Genomic DNA, 14,012 nt, shown 5'->3' with positions numbered 1-14,012 from the left:
AGTAACCCCCTATGGGCTGAAAGCTTTTTAGCTGTTACCTGCTTCCATATTTCATTTCAATAGCATATCAGCAGGTTTATATATATAAATGGTGGGTTATTGTAGACATGTAGAGTGCATGAACTGATTAATGAACATCTTTGTATCATTGAATGACCAAGGAGGACTAAGTGGGTTTTCACTGAAGCAGTAGACACACTCAGGCCTAAGAAAGGGTGGTCTCTTCAGCCAGGGACTAGTTGAGAGAATTAGGTTGTTCAGTCTCTACAGATCTACGTGGTGGGAACGGCCAGCCTGCCATCCTTTTTCTAATTCTAAGTGAACCAAGGGGGAGCAAAAAGTAGTGAGATTTCTTGGAAAACTATTTTCAACCAAACAGGCTCTTAGGGCCCACTTCCTGCCCTTTGGGAATGGCTGGCCTCGATTTAGGGTGCCAGCAGGAGAATGCTATTGAACCAGGAACCAGTCCAGAGAAGCAGCTGGCAGGCAAGGTCAGAGGCAATATAACATTTGCCTGTCTGTGAATATGGCTTGGCAAATGCGCAAGTTGATGTCTCAATACAAGTGGATCCATACTTTTTGAAAGTATGAAACAGAGCAACCTGGGAAAAGACTAATGTTTCCGTTTCCTTTGCCACCTTTTTTTTGTGGAGTGGAGGGTTCTAGGACACATTTTGCTCACCTTCATTGGTAGGTTTTGAATAATGACACAGTGAATGATTCTACTCTTTATGTAAGGCGTAGTCTCTGTATTGAGCAATAGCCTTTCAGTCATTCACTAACCTTTATTGAGCACATTCTATGTACCAGCATAAACGGCAGGGTCCCTGCTCTCAGGTACTTCTATCTAAATGGAGATAGCTATGTCAACAAATATAGTAAAGTGTCAACAAATATAGTAAGTGTTATAGCTATTATGTAAGTCTTTCCAGAGTTCAACTGGGGGCACAAACTAGGGAGGAGTTTCCTACTGGAGTCCAGGGAAACTTTATGGAGAAAGTAATTCTTGAGCTGAGTCTTGAAAGATGAGAAGTGGCCTTATTAAACTCTCCCTATGTTAACAGCTTACACATCTCTTTGTGTACACCCACAAGAACACTTATACCCAACTATAAAAGCTAGGCTACTTTTGCAAAGGTTCTACTCCGTCACCACCATGCAAGGGGAAGCTTTCAGCAGCCTGAAAGTCTTCCTCAGCCTTGTAATATATAGTATCAAGCTGTATCTGTATCAAAATCAGATTTATCATGTCTGAAAGGGTACAGTAGAAACTGCAGGTTAAAGCAGTCAAGGATTTTATCTGAAAAAATTAGCTAGCATGGGAACCAGAATGCTGGGGACATGGTACTGGGTCCAGGATATCAGAACCAACAAGAGGGGCCCTGGTGGAGCAGGTTGGACTGATACCAGGACAGGGGTATTTTTCTCTTAGGCTTATTGCATGTAGCCCATGTGCTGCATGTGATCTAACTTAAGGAAGGCCAGAGATCAGCAGGAAAACTATCTTCCTGAGATAGGCAGAACACAGATACTGAAGCTAAGAATATACTTCACACTGATTGGGATGGTTATAATAATAATAGTTTTTAAAAATGGAAAACTTGTGTTGGCGAGGGTATAGAGAAATTGGAACCCTGTACATTGCTGGTGAGAAGGTAAAACGGTTCAGCTACTGTGTAAAATAGTCTGGTGGTTTCTCAAAAATTAGACACAGAGTTACCCTAGAACCTAGCAATTCCACACTTAGGTATATATGCAAAGAATTAAAGACAAGTACTCAAACAAGTACATGTACATGCATGTTCATAGCAGCACATGCCACAAGAGCCAAAAAAATAAAACAACCCAAGTGTCTATTAATAGATGAATAGATAAATACATTGTGGTGCAGTCGAATATTATTCACCTATAAATGGAATGAAGTTCTGATACATGCTACAATGTGGATGAACCTGGAAAACATTATGCTAAATGAAAGAAGCCAGACACAAAAGATCACATATGATTCTGTTAATATGAAATGATTAGAATAGATAAATCCACAGAGACAGAATGTAGACTAATGGTTGGCAGGGGTTGGTGGGAGGAGGGAATGGGGAGAAACTACTTACTGGGTAAAAAATTTTATTGTAGAGTGATAGAAATGTTTTGGAACTAGATAGAGGTGGTGGTTGCATAACGTCATGAATGTACTATATGCCACTAAATTGCTTACTTTAAAATGGTTACTTTTATATTATGTGAATTTTACCTCAAGTTATTTTTTAAAAAGCATATACAAGAAAGAATAGATAAATTGGACTTCACCAAAATAAAAGTTTTATACTTCAAAGAACATACCAAGAAAGTGAAAAGACAACCCACAAAATGGAGAAGGTATTGGCAAACATTTTTCTGACAAGGCTGTACTATCCAGAATACATAAAAAATTCTTGCTAGGTACGGTGGCTCATGCCAGTAATCCCAGCACTTTGGGAGGCTGAGGTGGGCAGATCACCTGAGGACAGGAGTTCGAGAACAGCCTGGCCAACATGGCAAAACCCTGTCTCTACTAAAAAAATACAAAAATTAGCCGGGTGTGGTGGCATATGCCTATAATCCTAGCTACTCAGGTGTTTGAGGCATAAGAATTGCTAAAACCTGGGAGGCAGAGGTTGCAGTGAGCCAAGATCGTGCCACTGCACTCCAGCCTGGGTGACAGAGTGAGACCCTCTCTCAAAACAAACAAACAAACAAACAAAAAATGGACAAAGGATTTGAACATATATTTATATAGTCCACAGTTCAATGGCCAATATACACCTGAAACAATGCTCAACATCATTATCAGGGCAATGCAAATCAAAACCACAATGAGGTAACACTTTTTACCCACTAGGATATAATAAAAAAGACAGTAACAAGTGTTGGTGAGAATGTGTCAAAATTAGAATAATAGCCCAAAAGTGGAAACAACTCAAGTGTCTGTTAGTTGATGAATGGAAAAATAAATGGTATATACATACAATAGAATATTAATCAGCCACTAAAAGGAATGAAGTACTGATATATGCTACAATGTAGATGAACCTTGAAAACATGCCAAGTAAAAGAAGCCAGTCACAACAGGCCACATATTATATAATTTTGTGATTTCACTTATATAAAATGCCCGGAACACACAAATCCATAGAGACAGAAAATAGATTAGTGGTTTCTGGGGCTGGGGGTGGGGGCAGTGGGAAATAGGAAGTGACTGCTAATAGATATGGCATTTCTTTTTGGGGTAATGATAATATTCTAACATTAATTTTGCCAGTGGTTGCACCACCTTGTGAATATATTATAACCATTGAATTGCACATTTTAAGAGAGAGACTTAGAATTTTAGGGTCTGTTAATTATATCTTAATAATAATAATAAAAAATATATACATGCATACCTTGTTTTATTGTGCTTTGCCTTATTGCACTTTGCAGATAATTGCATTTTTTACAAGTTGAAGGTTTGTGGCAATCCTGTGTTGATCAAGCTGTTGGTACCATATTTCCAAAAGCATGTGCTGACTTTTGAGTCTGTGTCGGAATTTTTAAGCAATAAGTTATTTTTAAATTAAGGCACACACACGGTATTTTTAGACATAATGCTGTTATACACTTAATAGACTACAGTATAGTGTAAACATAACTTTTATCACTGGGAAACTAAAAAACTTGTGTGACTCACTTTATTGCTATATTAGCTTTATTGCAGTGGCCTCAAACTGAACTTGCAGTGTATCTGAGGTATGCCTGTACAGCTTTTTTTGTAGCTCCTGGATTTTTATTCAGACAACTTGTTTGAAGTTTGGTCCCTTTTCAAAATTGCCACTCACTGTGTGACCTTGGGTAGGTCACTTTTCTCAGGTGTGTTTTATGATTTGTATCATGAGATTCCTCCCTACAGTTCCTTTCAGCTGTGACATTTTATGATTTTTGGGAGGAACTTCTTGCTTAATAAGGGTTCTGTATAAAAGACAGGAGATCTGTTCCTTCCTGGTGTCTGCATCCTGTATTTTTAGGACTTCTGTGCTTGGTCCTTGCCTTATTAAGTGACCTTTGGCAATTCAGTTCTGCCTAGATTTGGGTTTTCTTATCTGTAAAATGAGTTTGGCCATTAAAGGTTCTTACTGGTTCTCTCATTCAAGGATTCTGATAGAGCTGGGTATACTCCTGGAAGCTTACGATTTTAGAAATCAGCAGCTGTCCTGATGGCAAATATTGTTTTTATATTTTTCTACTGATGCTTGTCAAAGGAAACATTTGAAAATTGCCAGCTGGAATCTGAGGAAAATACTAAGGAGCTCTTTGCCAGGAGACTTCTGAAAGGGGTGGGGACATGCCTGCTGGATGTTTACAAAAAGTCCCTTGATCTGTGCCCCTCTAGACTTTATTTGCCCTCTGAGCATGGACTAAAAATCCCTATTTTAGTTCTATTCTTTAATACCCATTTAGGACCTAGAAGCCTGTACTGGCTCTGACCTGTATTCTGAACTTAGGATGAGTTCTTAAGGCTGAGTGAGCAGACACTTAGACCTCATCATCAGTCATTTAGCACACAAACACCCCAGAGAACCTAGATTTGTTACAGCTGTGAGCTATAGCCACCTCACTGAGCCATAATAAAAATTCTGTTATTGGTCTGAGGCTTGACAGATCTCAAATAAAAGGTTTGTCATGCAGTAGCCAAGAGGGCCTGCTGAGGGAACAGGTGCCATCTGTCCACAGCAGCCTCAGAACTTGGGAAGAGGGAAGAGGGAAGAGAGATCAGACTGGCTCAGCAGAGGGCCACCTCAAGGTCCACTTTCTGACAGTAGATGGCATGCTCAGTCCTCCCCATGTGACCACAGAGCAGCACACTGCCCTTTACGATCTTTTTCACTCTGCAGAGTTGGCTCTGGGTTTACAGGCCCATCTAGGGCTCGCCAAACAGTACCAGTTTGCAGATGTTAGGTGTGTTTGGAGATGTTAGGAGATGTTATCCATCTTCTACTTCCATTAGAGGAAACAAGATATAATAAAGAGTTCCAGCTTTGAAATCAAGCTGACCAGCTCTATCACTCAGTAGCTTTGTGACCTTGGACACATTTCTAAGGTTCTCTGTGCCCCAATTTCCTCTAAATAAATGGTAGCTACTATTTTTAATTTTTAATATGTGCCTACAGTGTGCTTAGTCCTGGGCTAGGGGCTAGCGTGCCCTTTGTGCTTTCAGCAGGAATATTGAGAAAAGTGCAGGGAGGCCTACAGAATAATTGTTGCGGATCAGGGGCAGTTGGAGATAGGAAAAGGAAAGACTATGCCTTATCTTCCTTCTTCATTGGCTTAGAAAATAGGGGAAAGTCCCCAGTGAGCAGGAGTGGTTGCTTTTCTGGCAAAGCTCACTCTGATCTCTGTACCTGCATCCTTACCCCCTCTCTCTTTTCTGTTATGCTCCAATTTGCCCTTCGAGCTTTCTCCAGGATGTTTTTCCATCCTTTTAGAGGCATGCTCAACTCTTTCCTCTGATTCTCCTGTAGGAACCCACAGCCCTTTGTACTTCTTTTTTTTTTTGATAACAATATGTTTCTCTGCCTTTTATCCGTTAAACTGGGAACTCCTTGATGAAAGAATTTTGTTTATCTGTCATCAACACCCAGCTTAAGATCTAACCAGAATTAAGTGCCAGGAGATGTGTGCTAGAAGTTATATGGAAGGAGGCTGGGCCTCTCCAGACTACAGAAGTGAGGGGATTTTGGAGAAGAATCTGGCCCAGCTTGGTTTTGGGGAGAAATGCTATCTATGGAGTGCCTGAATAGCTGAGGCATTTAAAGCATTTGTTAGGCTATAACTAGAAGGGAAGGGGGCCCATGAGTAGCTCTTACATGTTAAACAGACACCCCAGCACAGAAGGCTGTGTAAATGACAAAAGAAATTCCTACTACATATTTTGGCAGTGAGGGATGAATATGTGTATCTGCCAGGGTATTGTGTGCAGTGGACAGGGTGGAGAGAATAGATTGGGAGAAGGGATTCCAGAAGGTGATAATGATTGGATGCTCACTTTCTCAGTGCTAACTGGTATCCTGAAAATTCTTATTATTACCCCTGACTTTGTTAACATCTCAGTATCTCATTTTTTTTACAACCACTTCCCTTATCTCAGGCCTGATGGTGTTAATAGTTGACCTCATTTTGCTAAAATCTAATTGCAGCACACAGACTGGGAATTCTGCCATCCTCTGGTTCCCCAGTCCCAGCCAGCTTCCCTGGGTTAGCTCTGTTCACCTAGCCAGCCACATCTGTTCTCCTGAAACCTCCATGGTAACTCTGCCCTGGCTATGGTTACTGAGTGCAAGGTAGATTCTGAGAGCTGAGTTTGTGTAAGGGTTGTGTGATGCAGCTGGCCATGCTCTTTTTGTCCCCAGGAGCTGGCATTTGCCCTCTACATGCACTTTGTATTGTAGCTCCCTTTCCATCTAAAACCTCCCTGCATTCTCCCCTTTTCTGCCTTTGCTAAATACCTGTTCTAGTCAGACCCTGTGCTAAGAGTATGGGGCTACAGAGATATAAATAACCCTTGTGCCCTGGCCCTGAGGAACTCACAGACTACCAGATGGTGACTGACATGGGAGTTGAAAAACAGGCTGGGCGCAGTGACTCTCTCCTGTAATTCTACTTTGGGAGGCTGAGGTGAGAAGATCTCTTGAGGCTAGGAGCTCAAGACTAGCCTGGACAACATAGCAAGACCTCCATCTCTAAAAAAGAAAAAAAAGTTGAAAAACACACAAGACAGTCCCTGAGAAATAAAGAGATAACCTATGTTTACCTGTCCAAAGAATGGGTTGATCTTAGCTCACAGGAGATGGAATGGAAGGCTTTGTGGGCAATGGTAGGGAGAAGACAGTAGGAATTGAAGAATGGGAAAGGGATATAATGGGAAGAAGCGGATTATTAGTAAGGCATAGATTAGACTCTTGATTTGCCTATTTTCTCCTCTTTTTCTACACAATGATTCATAGACTCACTTAGTGGTGTGGGGTACAGCCCAGGGCTCTGTGGGAGGGACCTGACAATTCTTACATCTACTGCTTCAGCTCCTTCTTCTTTCTCAAACTCCACATCTACATTCTTACTTATCTTCTGGCATGTCCATCTGAATATTTCCAAGACACCTCAAAGTGCTGTCATTTACACCTACACATTCGATCTTGTTAGTAACCACACATTCTATCTCTGTAGTAACTCTAATGCATTTTACAGCTGAGGAAGCTGAGGTCTAGATAGGGGAAGCGAATTATATAACAAATTGGGGCAGAGGCAAGCATAGAACCAGGCTTCCTAACACATAGTGTGGGATGCCTCCCTTGGTAGCACAAGAATTTCTCTACATGGACCCTTGTGTTTAATCTTAAGGCCTGGTTATTTGGCCTTTGGGTATTCACTGCCCTGATGGCAATGCCACTATCAGCTTCCAGGATATTGTGTGGAGGAAAACTCAGGCCTTGGTACTTTTAGAGTCAAGAGTTCCAAGAGTCTAGCTTGAGCTAGATCAGGGCCATATAGACATCTCCATTGTAAGAGATGTTTGCCTGTAACAAAACAGAAACAATATTTGCTGCGTGAATATGAAAGTTATAGTGAGAAAGTTTGGTGTAGCAGAAAGACAATGTAGTTGGGCAAATCTGGATTTAAACCCGCTCTAGCAAGTTAGTGTCCCTTACAGAGCCTCAGTTTCTTGGTCTACAGAATGGGAATACCAATAACCTATCTTATGTAGTAGTCATGAGGATAAGAGACGATGAATATAAATGCCTGATATGTTTTATATTTTCTCTATTTCCCTTCCTTTCTTATATGGATTAAGGGAAGGGAGATATTATCATACTTGAAGCTTATCAGTAAAGAATCAATCCTTCCAAGATTTATTGAGTGACTTCTGTATGCTGGTTGATGTTATGCTGTGCACTGGCATATATAGGCAGGTGATGATCACTAGGAACCTTAAAGAGTAAATCAACCATGTTAGAATCATCTTCTTTCTATCAAGCTTGGTAGCTCATGGATGTGGCAGGTAGTATTTCCAGACTTTATCTATACATTTGACAAGGCAGAGGGTTGGATAGGATGGATATTTGTATACTTAAGTGGAGTCAAAACTAGTTGAAGGAATCCTGTGGTACTGATAAGTGGAACAGTATTACCTTAGAGGGAGGGAGTGACTGTTAGATCTTATCCTTGGCCTTGGTTATTCAGTATTCTTATTCATGACTTGGATGAGAATATGAAGCTGGGCAAAATAATAGATCTGGTTCCAAATCGAACTGGATAAGGTAGAATAAGAAACCAAATGAAATAACTAGGCTTAATCTGCATACCTACCTTAAGTATTTGAAGTATTGGAAGTGCTCATTGCATGGAGTCTGGTTTGAACAAGGATACCTTTGACTTTTGGTAAGAATATAAAGGGGATATTGAAGTTGAGAAACCCTAGGAAACCAAGATTAAAAGTCCTTAACAAACAGGGGAGACAAAGAATACCCCAGGCTCTGGTAGTGGCTCTGGAGGAGGCAGGTGTGTTCCAGGAAGAAAGGCAACTCACTGTGCTGCAGAAATAGCTCCTCTTGGAACCTGAAAGACAGGAGAGTGAGGGCTTACGTATGGCTAGACTTGTAGCCTGCCTGGAGGCTAGGGGATGGCCACTAGAGGACCCTCAATTTTCTTTCAGAGAGCCTGGAATAAACATATGAAGGACATGGCCACCACCCTGGCCTAGTAACCCCCCTCCCTTGGGTGGAAATAGGATGTGTTAATCTGTCTTTGATCCCATCTCATCCCCATGTTCTGCTGCTCGGCCTTTCTATGAGGAGCTTTGATGGTAACTCTTTTTGTCAAACTATGGGCATCAATATCATATGGTTTCTTTTTCTGCTGTCTTGACCCTCCCTTAAGTTGGTGGCTCTACCTGGGTCCTTTTGGATTTCCACCAGCCCCATGTCCTTACTATGTCCAAGGATCATGCCAGTCCTACCTCCTCCTCCGCTGTCTAAGGGCAACTTGCTGTGCACAGAAGGTCATTAGCCCTGGCATAACTCCCTTTTTCCCCTCTTTCTCTGACTCCCACATCCAGGGCTCCTCTGAGCCCACAGCACAACCTAGACAGAGGATGCAGGAGTAGCCGTCTCCTTCTTATAGTGCCCCTTTCAAGTCTTTTGTGCTATGGCACAGAGCCCAGATCTGGTATACCAGGAACAATGTTAGTTCCAGAAATGGCTTTCTCCTGATTGGCTAAGTTTTTAGGATGTGGCTTTTGCTTTTTATCTTTTGGTGTCATTTCTTGTTTAACATTTAAATGTTGCTCTGGACAATGGGCATTCTTTGAACCCCAGCTAGTGGCTGGGGCCCTCATGGTTCACTGAACTGCTACCAGGTGTTCTCTGGAAATAGCTCTGCTCCTCAATTTCTGGTAGGTGTAATGTCTCATCCATATCAATTTATTGATGCTATCCTGTTCTAAAGTCTCTGGATTTCACAGCAGCCTAGAAATGTTCTCCATAGATTGAGACTTCTGGACCTTTCCCTGATCTGTGCCAAGAATGGCCTGGTAGTCCAGGAGACCTAGTTCCTACAGTGACTTCAGTCCTACAGCCAGAACTGAGGCTTCTGGTGACATTGCTTTATATCCTTTATACCAGTCATCTCCATTTACCTACTGTGGAACTTTAGAATTGCTTACCCTATATGACAGAAGCCACTACATCTGGGCATATGGACTCATCCAGCCCAGAGATGGCTGGGGTATATTGAGAAGGCACTAGTTCTCTCCTCTTCACTGTATCTTAAGAAAGTGTGATTTAATAAGCATCCTGTATTGCTGTAAGGCCTCTCATTTCAAAACAAAGCCTTGGCTAGCAGAGAGATAGACATAGAGCTTACTATAATAGTGTATGGCAAGTGTGTATCTAAGAAGAGAAACTAATTCCTTCTCAGTGGGAGAGTGTATCTGTTATAGAAGGCTTCATAGAGGAGGGATGCAGTGGAGTCTGCAAGGCTAAGTGTGCAGTGGGCACCCTAACTCACCATGCCCTCCCCTCTCTGGCAGTGACTCGCCATAATCACCTCAAGGACTTCATGCTGGTAGTGTCTATCGTTATTGGTGTGGGCGGCTGCTGGTTTGCCTATATCCAGAACCGTTACTCCAAGGAGCACATGAAGAAGATGATGAAGGACTTGGAGGGGTTACACCGAGCTGAGCAGAGTCTGCATGACCTTCAGGAAAGGTAAGGCCTGCCCCTTCAGGAAAGGTAAGGCCCTGCCAGTTCTTGGGAACCTCCTATTTCCACCTGGGTGTGAGCCACTTGGCCCCTGAGACCTTGTCAACATGGCAGCTCAGGCTGCGTCATCCTTCCAAAACTGCATTGCAAGTTTAGGTTGCTGATATTCCAATTGCCCTGGGCAGTTATTCCTCCTGGGGAGAAGCTTGTTTCTGTCTTTTTTGCCTCTTAGCTTCAGAGGGAGAAATGTGTAGCTGCCAGACGTCTTGAGCTTCCCATTGCTTGTTATGGGGTCATTCTTCCTTCTGCCTGTCTCTGGACTGCCTCTCCTAGCATATAAATAGATGTAATGAACTGTTCTTTACCGTTCCCCAAAGAAACCTCACAAACCTTCCTTCTTACTGTCCTTAGTTCTTTCTTATAAGTCTAAATCTCATAAACATGACTTGCTGTATGACTTTGGATAAATTTCTTTCCCTTCCAGGACTTATTTCCTCATTGATAATATGAAGGGATTGACCTAGGAGAATGCTAAACTCTCCTAGGAGAACACTTCCAACTCAGATGGTCTGGGATTCTGTTAAAATAAAATGTGACTTCAAAACTATGGCAGAAGATTTAACTGTGAAAAGAAAGTGCCCGTCAGTCAGTCAGTCAGCCTGTGTATTTCCTGACATCTAGGAACCAGTTCTGTGATGGCAGTTATAAGAAATTCACTGGTCCTGAGGAAACAAAACTTACATACCCACAAGAAGCAGCAGTGAGAGCACACTTAATGCAGACTTAGTTCCAGACTCAGCTTAGAGGATAAGAACGCTAATGTCTAGAAAGACAAAGAGGTGGATGAGTGGATGTGGGACTCTGAGGAGGTGGCCTTTAAAGATGGGTGGGGAGGTCCTGGGTGTTAAAGTTGAGTATATAGGGTGGGGCCAGATCCCTGGAACCTTCAGATGCATGTGGGGAAGTTAGTAGGATGCAGAAGGCAATAGAGAGTCAAATCAGGTTTTTTTGGTTGTTTTGTTTTCCAGAAGAGGAGAGGTCTATTCAGGACTTTTATTTATTTATTTTTATTTTTATTTTTGAGATGGAGTCTCGCTCTGTCGCCCAGGCTGGAGTGCAGTGGCGCAATCTTGGCTCACTGCAACCTCCGCCTCCCGGGTTCACGCTATTCTCCTGCCTCAGCCTCTCCGAGCAGCTGGGACTACAGGTGCCCGCCACCATGCCTGGCTAATTTTTTGTATTTTTAGTAGAGACGGGGTTTCACCGTGGTCTCGATCTCCTGACCTCGTGATCTGCCCGCCTCGGCCTCCCAAAGTGCTGGGATTACAAGCGTGAGCCACCGCGTCCGGCCTAGGACTGTCTTTTAGAAAATGATTCTGGAAGCCTAGGGACTCTAGTTGGGAAGTCTTTGCAGGAATTCATGTAAAAGTAAATGAAGTCTTGTCTTTTCATTTATTTCTATTTATTATTATTATTATTATTATTATTTTGACTCTGGGTCTTGCTCTTTTGCCCAGGCTGAAGTTCAATAGCATGAACATGGCTCACTTGCAGCCTCCACCCCCGGGGCTCAAGAGATCGTCCTGCTTCAGCCTCCTGTGTAGCTGGGTGCATGCCACCATGCCCGGCTAATTTTTTTAATTTTTTGTAGAGACAGGGGTCTTGCTGTGTTGCCCAGGCTTTTCCTGAACTCCTGGACTCAAGAGGTCTACCTCAGCCTCCCAAAGTGCTGGGATTATAGGCCTGAGCCACTGTGCCCAGCCATTGTGTCATTTTTAAATGGTAAACACTATTTAATTTGGAGGGGTGGGGAAAAGACTTCTTGTGAGCCAGGTATTGTTAAATACTTAAATGCATTATTGCTTTTAATCACTATGGCCCTTCTGAAGTAGGTACTATTAGAGTTGAGGAAATGAAGGCTCAGAGAGGGTAAGTGCTTTGCTCAGGTCATATATCAGTAAGTAGTGAACTAGGAATTTTGACACTCCAGGGTGTTGCCTTTACTGAGGTAGCAGCCTTATTGGATTTATTTCCATGGGCTGGGCTTCAGGGAGCAAGAGGGGTCTGATCTCTAAGCTGATTCCTGGCTACTTTGCTGGGCCCCTTGTTCTTGGGCCCTTTGCCAATTAGGAGCTAACTGCTGCTGTCTGAGCAGTCCCCATACCTCATTTGTTTGAAAAACATGTACTGTTTCCATTCCAAAGGCAAAAGAATCTAGGCAGGAGACATTCCAAGTTTGGGGATAAAACTAAGCTCCCAGCACTCCCTGCTCCCTAAAGCTTCCAGAGCTAAATGACCACTGTGGCACTTAGAAAGAGACAAAGACACCCCTCCCCTTTTCCCCCTAGAGATAGGCTTGCACACATGCACACATATATCCTCCTCTGAGTGTCCAGAGCCCACATGCCACCTTGTTCCTCCTTGTATTAACAGACCTGCAATGCCAGCTTTCACAGAGCTTTATTACAGAGTTCCTGATAGTTTATGTGAACAAATATAATTCTACATGTACAGTCCAGTTAGGATTTCATTGAGTTTCAAGATAATTATTTGAGGCAGGCAGAAATTTTGATTCCCAAAACAGGCAAAACTTGCTCATAGTCACACAACTGCTTAGAGCCAGGACTAATTGCAATGCTAATTGTTGTTGCCTTGGAGTGGGGCAGTGCTTAATTGTATACTTATTTGCTCATTTCTGCACCCAACAATAATTATTGATCTCCATCTCTAACAGACCTTATTGGAACTATGAAAGGGGGTCAGTCTTGATTCTACTTTAAAGGAGCTCGCTATTGTAAAGGACAGACATATCATAGTATTGGCTTTTCTCAAGAGGCTGCTTTCATAAAGGACAGTATTTCAGTGAAGAAGTGAATCCTTAATGGTGTAACTTTATACAGTTGGGTCATGGAAGAGTACAGTAAAGGAGGATATTCAGCAAGGGAAGGAGATGGCAGGAAATGGCGCCTCTGATTTGTCTTTACCTATGCATATATCGCCATCTGGTGTTCATTTTCAGGGGGTTCAACTCCCTTTCTCTTCAGGGACAAATTAGGCAGATTACAATTTGTGGGAAGCTTGCAGCCTAACATTTCCTCCTCTTACCTCCTTGCTTGTTCCACGATATCTTGAAGTCTCTGCCACTGATAGCTCTGGATCTAGAGGTTTTTTTTTTTTTTTACAGATTGAGTTCTGTTTGTTTCATCTGTTCCATCTACTTAATTATCTCAGTGGTCAGTGTTCTCTAGGGGTCCTTCTTGTTCTGTAGTCTATCCTTTCTTTTCTATACCTCAAGTCTAAGCTATATATCTTATCTCTTCTTCACCATCCTTTCTCCTTCCTAATCTGGTCCCCTGGTAAGCTGGTGGTTTTTACTTAGAAAGGAAGACCAGACAGTAAAGTCCGTTTTCTCTTCCAAAGGGATTAGCAAACTCTCAGTCTTTGTTCTGGGTGTAACCCAAGTCTCCCTTTCTTTCCCTGACTCCTTTCAGGCAGAGCTGATTACTCCATCTTTTGGGCGGACCCAGAATCTTACATATATATATATCTTATATATATATATATCTTTTTATTATAGAATTTGTCACACTGTATACAGTTATCTGTTTACTTGTCTTTGTTGGAGTAAATCATGAGCTCCTCAGTGGCAGGGACAGCTTTCTGATTTATCGCCATGTATTTAGGGCTTAGCACTTAGTAGGCACTTGAAAGAACTTGGTGAATGAATAGATGAATGAATGAGTG

General features: G+C 42.3%; 1 protein-coding gene across 8 annotated transcripts in view; it reads left to right on the top strand.

Moving 5' to 3' along the window:
* The window catches only part of STIM1 (stromal interaction molecule 1), a 224,630-nt gene that overhangs the window by 190,318 nt on the left and 20,300 nt on the right, over positions 1 to 14,012 (top strand). For all 8 annotated transcript variants that reach the window (XM_055282764.2, XM_055282767.2, XM_055282760.2 and 5 more), the window contains one exon: positions 10,097 to 10,274. In XM_055282764.2, the coding sequence (XP_055138739.1) occupies positions 10,097 to 10,274 (178 nt within the window). The remainder of the gene's footprint in view (positions 1 to 10,096; positions 10,275 to 14,012) is intronic.

The sequence above is a fragment of the Symphalangus syndactylus genome, chromosome 6, assembly GCF_028878055.3.
Source record: "Symphalangus syndactylus isolate Jambi chromosome 6, NHGRI_mSymSyn1-v2.1_pri, whole genome shotgun sequence".
In the NCBI taxonomy this organism is placed as follows: domain Eukaryota; kingdom Metazoa; phylum Chordata; class Mammalia; order Primates; family Hylobatidae; genus Symphalangus; species Symphalangus syndactylus.
The sequence above is the reverse complement of the archived record's forward strand: the minus strand, read 5'-3'. Positions and strand labels throughout refer to the sequence as shown.